The 17,500-nt window shown below is 49.1% G+C and overlaps 1 protein-coding gene across 12 annotated transcripts in view; it reads right to left on the reverse strand.

The window, feature by feature from the left end:
* hth (Meis homeobox homothorax) overlaps positions 1-17,500 on the reverse strand; it is a 541,136-nt gene that overhangs the window by 1,445 nt on the left and 522,191 nt on the right. For all 12 annotated transcript variants that reach the window (XM_086532858.1, XM_086532857.1, XM_043026120.2 and 9 more), the window contains 2 exons: positions 4,002-4,182; positions 1-3,095 (listed from right to left, as the gene is read on the reverse strand). The exon at positions 1-3,095 is cut by the window's left edge and continues 1,445 nt beyond it. In XM_086532858.1, coding sequence (XP_086388984.1) covers positions 4,007-4,182 — 176 coding nt within the window. In that variant the 3' untranslated portion in view covers positions 1-3,095; positions 4,002-4,006. The remainder of the gene's footprint in view (positions 3,096-4,001; positions 4,183-17,500) is intronic.

The raw sequence follows: 17,500 nt of genomic DNA on the forward strand, positions 1-17,500 counted from the left end.
TGTGTTGGTTATTCCATTATTTTTTTTTTTTATTCATTTTTTTTATTTTTTGAAATCTTTCATGTTCGTATTTTTTAACTCTTTTTATTTTTATTTAAATGTTACCTATTATACAAAGTTAAGTAGGGGGGGAGGGATGGGGGGTGGGGGGGTAGCGAATCGTCCCTACAGTGTTACCAGACACAACAAAAAAAAAAAATTTAATGATGAAAAAGTTTCCAGCGTTGTCCTGTCCGTGGTGAGAAGAGGAGGAGGAGGAGGAGGAGGAGGAGGAGGAGGAGGAGGAGGAGGAGGAAGAGGGGGGGAGGTGATGACGGGTTAAGGAAGAGGAAGAGGAAGAGGGGAGGATGAAGACGTAAAAAAGGAAGAGAGGGAAAGGATAGTTAGAAAGCTAACGGTGTGAAGGAGGGGGGGTGGGGGGAGGGGGGAGGCGACAGCGGAATACGTTATATGCTATAAAGATGTTGGTAACACTGGCGTCTTATGGAGCTGGCACCACTGTTTAAGCCTGCTCTTTCTCTCTCTCTCTCTCTCTCTGTGTCTGTGCCTGACGGGAGTTTCATCTCTCCATGCAGGGACGAGAGGGGGGGTAGGGGGTAGGGGGGAATGAGGGGGGCGGGGGAGGCTGATACACCAGCCACCAGAAGCATAATATGGAGTTATTGCATTCAGTGGGCTCACACTTCCTTCTGTTGTTTGTTTGTTCGTTATTTTTTTCCTCTTTGTTACTCTCTCTGTGTTCTGATTCCCTCTCATTTCTGACCACTTTCGACACCGTCATATCACAAGGTTATTGTTATTATTATTATTATTACATGAGATACGCTGGCATGATAGAAATCCAAGGCTTTGAAGTATCTTTATATCATCACTATCATTCACTTCTTCTTTTATTGGTGTGTGTGTGTGTTTGTGTGTCCGTCTCTCTCGAATCGAGGTTATCGTGTCAGCAATCACCTTTTTTTTTACTTACTTAGTTTATTATCAATCAAATCCACAAAGTATTGCAGAAAGTCTCTCCAGACGAGTCCCATTAAACCACTTAAGGAGATAGAGAACATTACACTATACAAGTCCAGTCGTATACAGAATTAACAGTCGTATACATCCACCACAATGGAAACTCCATCACTTTTACTTTCTGCAATATCAAAGTGCAAAGGTCAGGCATGTTGCAAGGGGAGGGGGTAACAAGGGGAAAGAGGGGAGGGAAAGAGGCGAAAGAAAGAAGGGGAAAATAAAAAGAGAGGGGTGGGGGGGAGGGAACAGGGGTAGCCACATAGTTGAATATTCGAGATTTCAATTTTGCAGGGAGGGGGGGGGGAGGAGGAGCTGAAGGAGAGGAGGGGAGGGGAGGGAATGGAGGGTCAAGAGAAGGTAGGGAGGGAGGGTAGGGGGGGATCATTACACCTTGTCAAATCGAGGTCAAGTTGTCATAGAGGTCAGGTGTTCTTGCTGATCAACACTGATCAACATTGATCAAGCTCTAACCCGGTCTGGGAGTGAGGTAATCGGTGTTCCAACCGATGGTAATTCAGGATACTATATTATATATAATATTTATATATATATGTATATGTATGCATGTATGTAGATGATGGTGGGGGTGGGATGGGTGGGGGGGGTCAACACCCGATAACAAACGAGACTAAGTGTATTTACGAAGACTGGAACGATGAGGAGGAACGGGGGAAGGAAAAAAGGAATAAAGGAGGGAATGATGAAAGGAGGGAATGATGGAAGGAGGGAAGGAAATCGGGTTCAGACGATGAAGAAGCAGGAACGGGAAGGGGAAAAAAGGAGGTGAACAAAATAAAAAATAGGAGGACAAAAAAAAAGTTCGGGTACTTAAAAAGAGTCAAACATTTACACTTCGGGTAGGCTAAATTACCACCATGCTTGGTTCATCCTGCCATCACACTTTTCCTGAGTTTGGGGGGGTCACAGAGGCGAGCTTAGGTCATTGTGTAGGTCATGAGTCCCTGACCTTTGACCCGGGGCGCACAGCGGCGATGTGGGGGGGTGGAGGGTGGGGGGGAAGTTGGCGGATGTAGCTTTTTGGTTTTACTTTTTTCTGAAATCTAATTTTGAATTGACAAATTTCTTCTCTCTCTATTATTTTTTCAAATCATCTCTCAACACACTCGAAAATACACATCATCATTAAAATATCCTTTCATTGTTTTCCAATTAACTCATCACTGAATTTAAAAAACAACAACAATATCAACCTGATGACGTCACACAAGCTCCTTTAGCCACTGATGCACGACAGGTGTTTCTGGGTGAGGGATGCTCCTCCTCCTGCTCCTGCTTCTGCTCCTGCTTCTGCTTCTGCTTTTACTTCTGGCACCGCTACCTCGCCCTCTCCCCCCCTCCCTCCCTCCAAGCAGAGCATTCGGGATGCTCCTGTCGGGCAGACAGGTGTCACTGCTGCCACCACGAGAGGCGAACCGTTCATCACCCGGTGACACCGCGGAAGGGGAGGGGAGGGTGTTGGCAGCGGGCGGACTCCAGGTGGTGGCAGCTGAAGCGAAGTGGTGACAGTGGTGGTTGTGGTGGAGGCTGCAGGTGGATGTGGCGTCCGATGTTTTCCCTTGACGCACGCACGCCCGTACGCACGCACAAGCACGCACACTTCCGTCAGGACACGCCCATGTGGCGGAATCAGGAGGCGGGGTGTCATGCCCTGCCCTAACGTCAGCCAGAGTCGTCGCTCGCGTGCCCTCCGCCACGCCCCCTTTCCATGCCCCCTTTCCCGGCCAAAGCGCGCGCCGCCTCCTTCTGACCGTCCTCACAAACACTATGCACGAGACGCTAAGGTTATGTACACAGTTCCCCTGACGCCGCCGCCGCCGCCGCGTCGCAGCGAAGGGCGGGCGGCCGACGGCGCTTCACGACAGTCTCTCTCTGTCGCCGCCGGACCCGCCAACACACACTTAAAAAAAAATACACCTCGGAACACTCTCAACGCCGTAAACACGTCGCGGACACGTCGTGGTCACGGCGTAGACGAGTCAAGGTCGTCAGGACATCGGCGGGCTGATGGGCGTCAGGGCCCATCGCGCTCACGAGACGCTCTACGCCGCTACACGCTGCAGGGAAAGAGGGGGAAGCGTTAGTGACACGCGATGGGAATGCCGTGGCGCTGGTGCTCTCCACTGAAGATGCAATTAATGATTAATGATTATTTACGTTAACTTGGTTATCATTGATCTTAGTCATCACTAAAGTATCCACTTCATGGACTGTGAAAATCAATTTATTTTGACAATTACACTTTTCAAAGTAATGTATAATTCTAGAAAGTTAATATCAACAAACCTAAAATCAGTAATTAATACAATGAAACAATACCAAAAAAACAAAACAAAAAATCTGCAACGACCAGGAAAATGCAAAACAGCGTCCGGGAAATAATCCAAAATTCCCTTCCGAATGCTTTTAAGAACTCGCCTCCAGTCTTAGAAATATCGCGCCAGGAAAAGGAGGTATGGCATAACTACAAAAGCATACTGCAATTGCAATGCTTCTGCTTCCGTATATCTCCCTTGCAGTCAAGCCAAGAGATGTATGAAGGCTTTGAATTACACACCTGTTGCTCGGAATGCAAAGGATAATGGCGCTCTACAAGGGGCGAGGAGAAACAGGAAGATAAGGAAGGGGGAGAGGAGGAGGGGGAGGGAAGAAAGGAGAAGGAAGTAGGAGGAAATGAGGTAAAGAAAAGATGAATTGAGAAAAGGGGGAAAACGAAAGAGAAAAGAATCTACGACGAAAACGAAGGAAAGAAACTCACTCACTCACACACTCTCTCTCTCTCTCTCTCTCTCTCTCTCTCTCTCTCTCTCTCTCTCTCTCTCTCTCTCTCTCTCTCTCTCTCACTCTCTCACTCACACACTCTCTCACTCTCACACCCACACACAACCCCAAACAAGGCGAAGGCCCCGAGACACAAGAGAAGACCGAAGAGCGAAGAGCGAAGAGCCGAGCCGCGAACTCACCGGACCTATAGATGATGAGGATAATTGTAGGCTGCCGCTTGGTGCCCGTAATACGCCGCAGCCGCAGCGTGATCGGTGTAAGGGTCGGCCCCGCGGAACATGTGTTGCTGTCCGTCCATCATGTAACCCATGGAAGCCGCCTCGGGGGAGTAGGCACCCGCGGGACCTGAAAAGTGCGGCACTGTGCCACGGAAACAAGATCATTAACAAGCTGGCTGGGTAGGAGGGGGGGTAAGGGGTGAGTGGATGGGTGGGATGTTGGGGGGGGGGGGAGATCGGGTGTTGCATAGTTTTTTTTCTTTCTTTCTTTCTTTACGGAGATACCTGTGGGAGATGGAGAGATCGTGTGTAGGAGATCTTGATTTTTTTTTCTTTTTGATTTTGAGGATTTATTCGTTCCTTTTTTTTTATCTTAACTTTGTTTTATGGCTTAATTCTTCTACACAAGACTTCCGTGGACACGATCTCTGTTAGTTAAGGCTGCTGGATATATATAAAGGAAGGCTTATCGTTGTTGTCTTTATCCCACCCTCCCTCCTTAAAAATAAGAAAAAAATATGAATAATACGGAGAAAAAAAGGAGAAAGAAAGACACTCTTTATAGAAGAATCCAGTCTTCTTTCCGTCCCTTCTCCTCCTCTTCCTCTTCCTCTTCCCCTTCCTCCTCCTTCCCTTTCGGAAATCCCAAAACAAAAGACAACAATCAAACTGTTTTGTAGTCTCTCCTTCGGCATTTAAGAAGGCAGGAAATTAAGGGAAGCAGGGAGAAGGAAGGAAAGAAAGAAAGACAGATAAGAAGAATTAAATGATCCCCTAAAGGTGTGTAAGTGTGTGCGCCCATTTCACGCACATGCGCGCACACACAAACACACACACACGTAAACAACAAAACACATAACAAAGCTTATTCGGCCCCTATTCCCAGCTGACTTTTCATTCGCAGACAATCTCAGGGTGAGGTGGCAAGAGGGGAGGAGGTAGGGGAGGGGGAGGGGAGGGAAAGGGGAGCAAAGGAGGGTAAGGGAGGGAGGGAAAGGGGAGCAAAGGAGGGTAAGGGAGGGAATGAGAGGGAGAGGGAGGGATGGAGGAAGGGGGCGAGAGAGGGAATGAGGGAGGGAGGGAGGGAATGAGAGGGAGAGGGAGCGATAAAGGGAAGGAGGGAGGGAAAGGGAGGGAGTTAAGAGAGAGGAAGGGAGATGAAAAAGGGCGCTTGGGGTAAGACACCCGCTCAACAAAGGGGTGTTCTTGTCTTTGTTTTGATGATAATGGCTGGCTGGATGGGCGAGCTGGTGCCACGCTGCGCGCGCCCAGACTCCTGCTCACACAATGCCCCTTTTGTTTTGACCTTATGCGATCGCGGGGGGTGGGGTGGCAGGGTAGGGGGTGGGGTGGCAGGGTAGGGGGAAGGGGGTAGGGGGAAGGAGGGAGAGAGGGAGGGAGGAAGGGAGGGAAGGAGGAGGGGAGGGAGGAAGGGAAGGAGGGAGGGATGAAGGGAGGGAGGAAGGGAAGGAGGGAGGGAGTGAGGGAAGAGGGGAGAAAGAAGAGAGAGAAAGATTGAGATTCATTCATTGGTAAACAATCAGCTCACTAATGAATATTTTTTTTTCTCTCTCTCTTTCAGACAACAAAGACGAAAGTCAAAACCTATATAATATATAATATATAATATAACATATAACTTATTATATATATATATATATATTATATATATACATACATACATACATACATATATATATATATATATATATATATATATATATATATATATATATATATATATAATATGTACATAAACCTCATAGGCCTAACTCCAAATTCTATACATGACATTATAAAGGCAAGGAAGCTAGAGCAGTTTATCCCCTCTACCCCCCCCACCCCCTACACCCCCCATCCTCAGCTCAGCAATCCGTCATGGGTTGTCAAAATGCACAGAAATAGGCCTATCCTTCCCACAGCCCTAAGAGGATTTCTCAATCAGCTGATGAGAATCTCCCCCTTCGGCCACTGCTGGAGGCGAGAACACGAGACGTTTTCTGAGCCTGGAGATGGGGTTGGGGGAGTGGGGGGGGGGGGAGAGGGATGGGAGGGAGGGGGAGAGATGGGAGAAAGGGAGGGGGAGGGATGGGAGGGAGAGGGAACGGAGGGGGTAAAGATGAGGGTGAGGGAGGGGAGAGAGGGGAGGAGGGGAGGGGAGGGGAGGGGAGGGGAGGGGTGGGGAGAGGAGGGGAGGGGAGGGAAGAGTAAAGGAGGGAAGGGAAGGGAAGGGAAGGGGAGAGGAGGGAAGGGAAGAGGGAGAGATGGAAGGAAAAATGAGGGGAGGGGGAGGGACCGGTATAAAAGAAGTGGAGGTGGTAAAGGGATGAAGGAAGGGGAGAAAATGGGAAAGGGAAGGAGTAGGGGAATGGAGGGGGTCGAGGAAGAAGATAGTGTGACATGTACCGGAAACAGAAGACGAGCAACAAGGGATGTGACAGTTCCGTATTTTATGCACGCGCGTGTGTGTAGCATGAATTATGCATTACACACACGAACACACATACGCATATATGCACACACCAGATACCTCGTCTTTAAAGAAAAGTCAGCAGGAAAATATATATAATTCATAAAAAACAGACTTAATAATAACTCTTCATAAGAACACTAATTATCTCAAACTTATATATTCATCAAAATCAAGACTTAATCATGATACTAATTAACTAATTAAATGTATTCATCAGACTTGAAGACTCAGTAACAAAACTTACTAATAATAACAACACTAGCAATAAAATGTCACAAAGACTAACAAAATCTAACACTAAGGATCTATTTCTAAGGACTTAATAGCTACAGACTATAACTACAAACGTATGCTCACGCCCAGGCACACACACCACAGGAAGGGGTGGGCGGGTGGGTGGGTGGATGGGTGGGGAAGCAGGTGTACAAAGGCATTCCACGTAATAAAAAAAATAAAAAAAAGTTAGTACATGCAGGCAGTAGTTTTTTTTTTCAAGATTCACTCTTGTGGAAGTAAGCTTTGGTTAGCAAGAAGCTCAAGCAGAAATCATGCACAGGAAAGAGTTTGAAGAGAGAGATGGTCAAATAAGGGAGCTTTTTCTCGCAGAGGAAGAGCTCTTGGATGGAAGGGTTTCTTATCGACAATATGCTGTGTCCGTTAAATAATAATGATAATAATAATAGTAATAATAATAATGGTAATCCTCATCATCACAATAATGATAACCATTACCGATATCATTATCATCATTATTACCATCATCTTATTTCAGCTGCAATAACTTCTTTACTTGCTTCATTGCTGTTATTTCATACCTTTCATCTTCCGGATAAAAAAAAAAAAAAAAAACGAGGTTGACAAATGAGTTCAGTTCCTCATCAAACTTTCGAAGCGGAGAGAAGGACCTGTGAATACATCAGGTTACGCAACCCTCCATTCCTCTCTCTCTTTTCCTTCTATTCATCTATCTTTCCTCCTCCTCCTCCATTTGTCACTATCCTCTCACCATCCCTCTCCTCTTCCCTCTATCCCTTTCCCTTTTCTTCCTCCCTCCTCTCCCCCTTCCTCCCGCTCCCTTTCGTCCTCGCCCTCGCCCTCGCCTTCTCTCTCCCCTTCCCCCTCTCCTCCCCTCCCCCTCCTCCCGAAGTAACACCACGTAATTATTCGCCTGTCTCGAACATGCTCGTTTAGGCCTACCATGAAGAAAGCTCCTCCACAGAACAATCGCAGAAGAGCTTATCGTTACGACAGATCTAGAAGACGGATGAAAAAAAATAAAAAGAAAAAAATAAAAGAGAAAAAAAGATACTACGTTTAAAAAAAAGGGGGGGGGGTCGGGGGCGGGGAGAGAAAAGAGATACTTCCAAGTTTTGTTTCTTGGGAGTGATCTCAGGTTAAAAAAAAAGAAAAAGAAAAAAAAAACTCGCGGAAAAATTGCGTCTTTCATTTTTTTCCCGCTATGCATATCTATATACATTTCTTCTTCTTTTTTTTCAAAGGATATTTTTAGTTTATCATTATTTTCCAAAGGCTCCGGAGGAAATAGGGGCCATAAGTCTCTGTCGCGTCAGGCTGATGTGTCAAGGGGCCGAAATACCTCGCGGCCCGAGTTCATTCCCTTCATCCGAGAGGGACGTTTTGTTTACGCTCTTTCTGCCGTTGAGCGCAACTTGCAAAGGGCAGCGACAACCATAACAACAGGGACGAGGGAGAAGGAGAAGAAAAAAGGAGGAGAAGGAGAAGAAAAAAGGAGGAGAGGAGGGAGAAGATTAAGAAAAAAGGAGGAGGATCGGTGGGAGAGAAAGAGGAGAGGAGAGAGAGAGTGAAAGAGAAAGAAACAGAGAAAGAGAAAATTAGAAAAGAGAGAGAGAAAAAAACCCCGGCAGAAAGGCAAAAGAGGACCTTCAGCAGGAGAACTTTCCCAGCGCGAGGACTGTGCTCTGAACCTTGTTTTACGAGAGACGCGCAAGCCTTTCCCTGTCCTTTTCTTTTCTCCAGGGTCCTCTGAAGACCCCATTCCGCGGGGGAAACGACTAAAACGACTCTCCTCTGACGACCAAGAACTCTGAAGGACGACGCAAGCATCCGGTCATTCTCGGGTTCGACAAGTGACTAATGAGTCCATTAATTAACGACATCCACAGACAGACTGACCCGCCTGGACGGGGACGGGTGGGGGCGTCGCAGGGAGGGAGGGAGGGAGGGAGGGAGGGAGGGAGGGAGGGAGGGACGAGAGGGAATGAAGGGATGGAGGGAGGGAGAATAAGAGAGAGAGAGAGAGAGAGAGAGAGAGAGAGAGAGAGAGAGAGAGAGAGAGAGAGAGAGAGAGAGAGAGAGAGATTCGAAAGACGAAAAAGAAATACATGAAGGCAGAAGGAGAAAAGAGTTTGAGAAATAACGTAGAAACTGACGAAGATACAAGAATAAAAAAAGAAAATAATCAAAGAACGAAAGAAAGGTAGAGAATCAAACACACAAACAAAAGGAAAACGAAAGCGTAATGAAAAAAACGACGATAGAGAGGAATGGAACCTAAACCTATAAACAACAAAAACGAAAACCTATAAACAACAAAAACGAAAGAAAAGAAAAGAAGAAAAAAAAGAAAGAAAAGAAAAAGGCAAAACCGCCACACGGAGCAGAAAGCGACTAAACAAGACTGAATCGCCCCCCCCCCCCCTCCCTCCCTTGCACCGTCAGCCACAACTCACTCCCGCGCCGCTGACACAGCTAGTCGGGCTGACGGCCGCTGTGATCGCAAGAAACAACAGCGCAACGGCCGTTATCGCGCCGTGGCCCCGCGGACGAAGGTTTCAAGTGGCCTCGTGATGGACGCGCGAAGCCAGGTCACCTTCGCCTCGGTCGGTGGCTGCTCGTGACCTCGTCTGCGCCATTTGTTTATGCATTTGCTCATTCGTCTATCTATTTTTTTTTTATGAAGTCGTAGCGTTTGCTTATCATTATCATTATTTTCTGATCAATCGATTCGGATATCCTGTCTTTTGATCCCACGTCTTGTGTTGGTAAACAAATACAAAGTTTTGTGTCTGTTAGTCTTGCAAAAATCATCGCTTCTTCCGTTCTACCGTTAGCGCATGTCACTTCATGTCTATTCCATCGCCCCTATCACCAGCTTTCGTACGAGCTTATCATTCCCCGACAAACGACAAGACCCGAACAAACGACCGCTGTTACCGGCTACTTGACTCCGGTCGTTTAGCCAAAGCGACCGATAATCCCCGCTGGTCGTCGCTTCTTAATCGTCGACTCCCCCCCTCCTTCCTCCCTCCCTCCCTGCCCCCTTCAGCATGCAGCATTACGAGCCCCTCATTAATAACTAACAGTAACTAATTGATGCTAATAAGAGAAGCATCTCCTTGTGCCTCTCTCTTTTTGACCCGATGCCGATTTTCTCGTCTGACGGCGTGGATTAGGCGTCCCCGGGCGTGCGGGCGTGCGGGCGTGTGGGCGTTGCAAGAAACACACGCCGCCTGCAACAGGGCGGAGTTTGGGCGTATGAGAGAGAGAGAGAGAGAGAGAGAGAGAGAGAGAGAGAGAGAGAGATAGAGAGAGAGAGAGAGACTGAGAGGGAGAGAGAGAGAAAATAGGGATGTGGGGAGGAGTTATAAATACGATCGTGTTTTCGATCACCGCAGCGCCGACGTCCATAATTTTTCGTTCTCTGAGCAACTAACAATTAACAGCTTTATCGCCTCGTGGATCACGCTGGATGCTGCGCCGCTAAATTGGCCCATCTCGCGGAGGACGTGTCTCTCTCTCTCTCTCTCTCTCTCTCTCTCTCTCTCTCTCTCTCTCTCTCTCTCTCTCTCTCTCTCTCTCTCTCTCTCTCTCTCTCTGCGGTCTGTCGCCGTACATTGATTAGCTTGCGGCATCTTGTGCACGAGCGCACGCGCGCGCATTCGTGCGTGTCTTTGCGTCTACAGCAGCATACAAGTCAGCTTCAATATCACGCTTGTTTGAATGCCTATGCGTCTTATACTCTGCAGGGGGGGTGGGGGGGGGGGTAGCCTCCTCTCCCCCCACCCGAAGTGATTTTCTGTTCCTCTTTCGCCGAGGATTTCGCTCTTATTCTTTTCGTTTATTTCTCCTCCTCGTGAGGAAGCTGTGAGGATATTCCGTCTTCTCACGTACTCTTGGTTAGAAATATCTCCATCATTTTCCCCTCTCTCCCCTTTCCTCCCCCTCTTTTTCCCCTTCCTCCCTGCTCTTCCCTTCCCCTCTCTTTCCCCTTCCTCCCTGTTCTCCCTTTCCCCCTCCTCTCCTCCCTCATACCAGGCGCCGTAAACCGCCTCCCAATACTCGCTAAGTAAGTTAGTAATGAACAGAACAACCCCCAAAGTTTACACCCTGGACGGCCACCTCGCCCCCCCCTCCCTCCTACCCTTTCCCTTCCTCCTCCTCCTCCTCTTCTACCCATCCCCGTCCTCCCCCTTGTCCCATACCCCTTCCCCTCCTCCTCCCCCTCCCCCTCCTCCTCCTCCTCCTCCTCCTCCTCCTCCTCCTCCTCCTCCTCCCCTCGCCGTTCATTTAAGTATTTCACAAGTTGTGCCTCAGAACCTGCTTCATATTTTCTCCGGCGGGGTGACTGAGGTTGAACTTCTATTTATTAGCTCTGTTAAGTTTCATTTTCTTCTTTTTTCCTTTTTTCCTTTTTTCCTTGTCTCCTAAGTTTGATGTTTTCATAACTTCTGTGACGTATTGCGAGAGAGAGAGAGAGAGAGAGAGGGGGGGGGATGGAGAGAAAGGAGGGAGAGCGAGAAGGGTTGGGGGAGAGGATACAGATGAGAGAGAGAAAAGAAAAAAAGAGAAGAAGAGGAAAAAGAGAAAAGAGCGAGAGAGAGAGAGAAAGAAAAAGACGTAGTTAGGCAAACGAGAAAGAAAGATAAAGAAGAGAAGGAGAGTGAAAAAAAGAGAAAGAGAGAGAGAAGCAAAAATAATGAGCGAAAGAGAGAAAGAGAGAGATAAGAGAAAGATGTTGTTAGGCAAACAAGAAAAAAAAGAGAAAAAAGAGAAAGAGAGAGAGAAGCGAAAATAATGAGCGAAAGAGAGAAAGAGAGAGAGAGAGAGAAGAGAAAGAGGTAGTTAGGTAAACGAGAGAGAATAATCTCCCCACCGATCACGCAGTCTATCTAATCGGCTGTCGAATCTTGACACCTCCTTTCTGTCTCTCTTTCACTCTCCCTCTCCCTCCCCATCCCTCATCCATCCTTCATCCATTCCCCTTTCTTTCCCCTCCCATTCGCTCCTTCCTCCTCCCCCCCTTCCCCCCCTTTTCATTCCCGTTCCAATAGGCCACGTTTTTCACCCCCGATCCTTTCTCCCTATCTCCCCTCCTTCCCTTCCTTCCTCATTCTCATCTCCACTCCTCCCCCCTTTCCTCCGTCTCTCCTCCCTATCCCTTTCTCTCTTCCCCCCTTCCTCCGTCTCTCCTCTCTCTTCCTCCACATATCTCCCCTTCCCCTCCCCCCCTTTCCCCGCTTCCTCTATCGCTAATAGTTATCTACATGATGGTCGAGCGAGAGTGGTTACCATTCCTCACCATGCGCTTGAATTACTAGTCTTCCCCGCCTGGTGGAGGTTGGCGACCGCTGCGTCCAGGGGGAGACTCATTCCCCTTCTCTCCCTTTTCCCTCTCTTTCCATCTCTTTCTCCCCTTCCCCTTCTCTCACTTTCCCCTTTCTTTCTCTTCCCTCCCTTCCCATCTCTCCATTTTTGCCTCCCCCCCTTCTCTCCTTTCTTAACAATCACCTTTTCCCTTACCTCTCATGTCCAAAGGAAAGACGGAAAGACAGAAAGACAGAAAGAGAGAGAGAGAGAGAGATGCCCCCTCCCCTCCCCCCCATCCGGAGGCATTCGGCATCATTTCCCCTCTCCGGCCAGCAAACCATCTAGGATATGGTTTAGGGATGTCGGAAGCAAGGGGGAGGGGGGTGGAGGGGGGCGAGGGGGCGAGGGGGCAAAGGGGTGGAATGGGAGTATATAGGAAGGGAAGGGAGGGGAGGGGAGGGGAGGGGTGAAGACGTCGGGTGTGGGGGGGGGAGATGGTTTTAGGAGGCCATTTATCAATACTTTTGGGTATAATAATGACACATCGGAAATGGACAGCAATATCACTTTCAGCGGCACACAGAACAGTTTCATTAGGGCATTACGCTCCCTGGCTCCCGTCTTTCCCTCTTCCTCTCTCTTTCTTCTCCCCTTATTCTTCCTCTTTTTCTTCTCCTCCTCCTCCTCCTCTACTTCTTCCCCTTCCTCTTCTTTTCCTCCCCCTCCCCTCTCTTCTCCTCTCCTTCTTCTTCTTTCCTCTCCTTTCCTCCTCCTTGTCTTCACCTTCTTAAACCCTCTCCCCTCCCTCCAATCCTCTTTCCTCTACCATCCATTTCCCCCCTCCTCTATCTATCTATCCCTCCCTCCCCTATCCCCCTATCCTCCCCCTTTCCTCTACTCCTTCCCCCTAAAACTCCCCCCCTACCCTCCCTCTCCCCTACTCAACGCGCTCTGTCCCCCCCTTCCTTTTCCTCTACTCCTTCCCCCCAACCCTAACCCCCCCTCCCCCTCCCTCCCTCTCCCCTACTCAACGCGCTCTAAGTCTGTGATGGTTCAACTTTTGTGGTTGAGATGAACCTTCCTTCCCCCAAATGGAATGGATGTTGGATGTTGTTCCCTCTCGTCAGCGGGAAGATCAGATCATCTCTCGCTCCTCTCCCTTTTTACTTTTCTCTTGTTTAGTTTGATTTTTTTTCCTGACTTTTTTTTATTTTTTTATTCATCATCTTTTATGTGTTCTCTCTTTCTTTTTTTTTTTCTTTTTTTCTCTCTTTCGCTTATTCTCTTTCCCCTACATCCTACTCCCTCCTCCCCTCTTTCCTGCTCCCTCCTACCCTATCCTCCCCTCTCCTTTTTCCCTTTTCCCTATTCCTTCCTATCCTCCCTCCTCTTTTGCTCACTCCTATCCTCCTTTCTCCCTTTCCCCTCCTTCACCTTTTTCATGCTCCCTTCCCCTCCCACCTACTACCTCCCTCCCCTCTACCTCCCTCCCTCCTTCCCCCTCTATCCTACTCCCTCCTACTCTCTCCTTCCCCTCCATCCGAAAGACCTCCTCGCCTCCCTCCTACTCCCTCCTCTTCCCTCCTTCCCCTCCATCCTACTCCCTCCTTCCCCCTCTATCCTACTCCCTCCTACTCTCTCTTTCCCCTCCCTCCTCTTCCCTCCTCCTCCCCCCTCCCCTCCATCCGAAAGCCCCCCTCGCCTCCGCCTGCTCGTGTCGCTCTCGGATGCCGCGGCTGTGTATTCGGACGAGCGAGACGAATCGGGGAGTCGCGTTAATGATCATGTAAGGCACATCCAACCCCTCGTTCCCCTCACTCTCTTCCTCGTCCTCCTCTCTCCCTCTCTCTCTTTTCCTCGTCCTCTTCTCTCCCTCTCTCTCTCTTCCTCGTCCTCCTCTCTCCCTCTCTCACTCTCTCTCTTCCTCGTCCTCATCTCTCCCTCTCTCTCTCTCTTTCTTTCTCATTTCCTCGTACTTCTCTCCTTCTCTTTCACGTTTTCCTCTTTCTCTTCCTGGATTTACTCCCTTTTCTTTTTCTTCTTCTTCTTCTTCTTCTTCTCCTCTCATCATCATAACCTTTCTCTTTCCCTTACATACGCCTATTTTACTGTCCTCCACATTCCTCTTCTTCGTCCCCTTCTCCTTCTCCTCCTCCTCGTCCTCTACCCCATCCCATTACGCCCCCCCCCGTCCCTTCCTCCAGCTTCCCCCCTCCCCCTTCTCTCTTTCTCTTGAGCAAATCTCACTAAAAGAGCGAGCGACAAGAGAGAAAAATGAACAATATCTCTCGCATTATCAAGATCAACTTCGTTACGCTCGCGCCGAGAGGGAGGGGGACTTGGATAAACGTCGCAGCCTCCATCTATCCATTTATCCCCCTCCCTAACCCCCCCACCCCTTTCCTCCTTTATCCAAACCCTTTATCCTTGTCATCTACTCCCCCCCCCTCTTCTCTCTCTTCCTCCCCCTTGTCATCAACCCCCACCCCCTTTTCTCTCTCTTCCTCCCCCTTGTCATCATCCCCCCATCCCCCCTCCCTCCCTTGTCATCAACGCCCTCTCCCCCTTTGATGCGATTAGCCGTAACACTCGTCGCTAACAGACGTAGCGACGCTTCTGACGTCACTTGATGTCTGTCGCACCTGCATTTATGAAACTTATTCTCTCCCTCCCCCCCCTTCCTCCTCTTCCTCTTCTTCCGCCTCTTCCTCTCCTCCTTCTCTTCCTTCCTCTCTCCCTTCTCTCCTCTTCTTCACTCATTCCTCTTCTTTCCTAATCTCTCCTCCTCTTCCCTCCTTCCCTCCCTCCCTCCCTCCTCCTCCTCCTCCTCCTCCTCTTCCTCCTCCTCCTCCTCCTCCCTCTCTCTCCTCGCTTCATCCTCTTCATGACATGACACGACATGACAGAAGTCGTTCTCACTCATTTCAGTCCAAAAAGGCAGCGATGAGGGGCGGAAAAAAAATTAATAATCCCACTTGTCACCTCACCGTTCGCAGAAGCGGATGGACGCGGATTCAAGGGGATTCACAATCCTGGGAAGGGGGGAAGGAGGGAGGAGGGGGGGGGGGTGCGTCCGAGTAATCAAAAGAAACCCCCGAAAAAAAAAAATATGCAGGCGATGGGAGAGCTAATAAGGCGGATTTTGAGAGATTTAAAAATGCATTCTCCCTCTCTATTTTCTTTTTCTTTCGTTTCTTATATCATCCTTCCCATCTCTCTTTTTTCCTTTTCTTTAATTTCATCCAGTCCTATTGTTTTGATTTCGCTGAATATACTATTTCCATTTCGCACAAGCCAAATAATCTACGAAGAATTCCCTCTACGGAATCTATTCCTCGCGAATGTTCCGACGCTTCGAAACTAATAGTCCTCCCGGCCGCGAGATGGCTCTGAAGGAGGGAAGGGGGATGGAGGAGAGGAGGGGAGGGAGTGGAGGGGAGAGTGGAGGGGTGGAGGAGTGGAGAGGAGGAGCGGAGAGGAGGGGGGAGATGAGGGAAAATGTGGGGGAAGGGAAACATAGGGAAGGGAAAGGAAGAGGAGGAGAGGGAAAAGGATAGAAGAGCCAAAGGGAAGTTAGAGACAGGAAAAGGAGGAGAGGGAGAGGGAGAGAAAGGGGGCAAGGAAAGGAAAGAAAAGAGAGGGAAAGGGAAGGGAAGGAGTGAGAAGGCGAAGTAGAGGGGAGGGGCGCGAACAGAGGCGATCCCCGTCGTTTGCATCCCCAAAATGGCGCCAAGACGGGCCGAGATCACGCAACGGGGGCGGGTGGAAGGAGGGAGGGAGGGAAGGAAGGAAGGAAGGAGGGGTGGAAGAGGGTGGAGGGAGGGGTGGAGGGGTGGAGGAGTGGAGGAGGTGGGGGGGGGAGGTTGCGAGAATGGACGCGTGATTCTTCAATCCGTTTTCTCTCTTTCTCTCTCAATCGGCGGACGGTGGTAGTCCATCTATTATTTGTCTCATTTTTGGGGCGAGAAGACTTTGGAATACAATTTCTTTGGTATTCGATTGTAGTCAGCTGTATTTTTTAAAATTTAGTTGGTTTATTTATGCTCCCGAACAGCAGGACTTCCTTATAAGGACATCACCGGAAGGATTCTGAACCTAAGCTCAAGGAGCATAAGGAAACGCTGACGGAGAAAGAGAAAGAGAGAGAGAGAGAGAGAGAGAGAGAGAGAGAGAGAGAGAGAGAGAGAGAGAGAGAGAGAGAGAGAGAGAGAGAGAGAGAGCGAAAGCAAAGACGGTCGATCTTCCCATACTTATGACTCGGCACAATCACCCATATTGCACGTCCCTCTCCTCCCTCACGGCCGATGGTAATGGCGGCCGGCCCCGTCGACAAAATGTATTTACTCTTCACGAAAATCGCCCTCCTACTCTACCGCGCGCGTCGCCCTCCCTCCCTCGCTCGACGGCCGGAATCGAGTCGCCATTTGCGCGAGCGGGATTCTCTCTCGACCATTTTCCCGCGGCAGGCAGGTCGGCGACTCGGCCCTCCCGAGTTGCTGTGATCTATTCCGAATGTCCGCTGTGGCTCGGCGGCGTGGGAATGTTCTCCGTCTCGCGACCCTTCCCCTTTCCCCTCTTTTTTCTCCCTCTCGCTCTCTATCCCCCCCCCATCCCCCCTCATTCGTTGCAGCACTCGTGTGCAAGAAGCAGCGGAGAGGGGAGGGCGCACAGCCCCCCTTTCCCCCCGGCGGTAAACGCGGCGAACACAAGCAGTTGCAAATCCGCAAGAGACGTTAAGGCCCGTTTTCTATGAAGGCACCAAGTTAAGGGGGCTCTACGCTAATAGGACGATCCATAAAACACCAACTTTTATATCGTCCAACACATCTTCTGAGACTATTACAGCCAGAGACACCTATTGCAAAACCATTAATCTGCCACAAACAGGCGCAAAAAATAGTCAAAATTGTCTAGCCAGAAGGGGGAACGGCAGCATAATATGCAATAGGGTTCCGACGAGGCGCGCTGGCCCAACAGGACCGACCCCCGGAGTAAAGTTTTAAACAAGCTCGCAACATGTTAATGAGGGGGGAAATGGAAAAACATTTATGGAAAGTAGGCAACCGTGAATTTTTCATCAGCCGCCTAAATGGAAAACTTTAGGGAGCGCTTTTAATTTGATGTGCGGCAGAGCTGGTGAATGAAAAGTCTGAGGAGGAAGCGAGAGAGAGGGGGAGAGGGGAGAGGGGTGGGAGGGGGTACGAGGGGTGGAGGGGAAGCGAGAAGGGAAGAAAGAGGGGGGGAGAGGCTAATTCTACTCTCGAAAGGAAAGAAAAAAAAAGAGGGAGAGAGAGAGAAACTTATTTATGCAATTCGTTCGTTGAGATAAATTTATCGCTCTGTGATTTATTTTCCTCCCAATCTTTCTTTTTTCTCTCTCTCTCTCTCCTTTTCTGACCTAATGCGATACGTGATTTTC

Source organism: Penaeus japonicus, unplaced genomic scaffold, assembly GCF_977035675.1.
Source record: "Penaeus japonicus unplaced genomic scaffold, GWHDUDI00000001_assembly GWHDUDI00000038, whole genome shotgun sequence".
Classification (NCBI taxonomy): domain Eukaryota; kingdom Metazoa; phylum Arthropoda; class Malacostraca; order Decapoda; family Penaeidae; genus Penaeus; species Penaeus japonicus.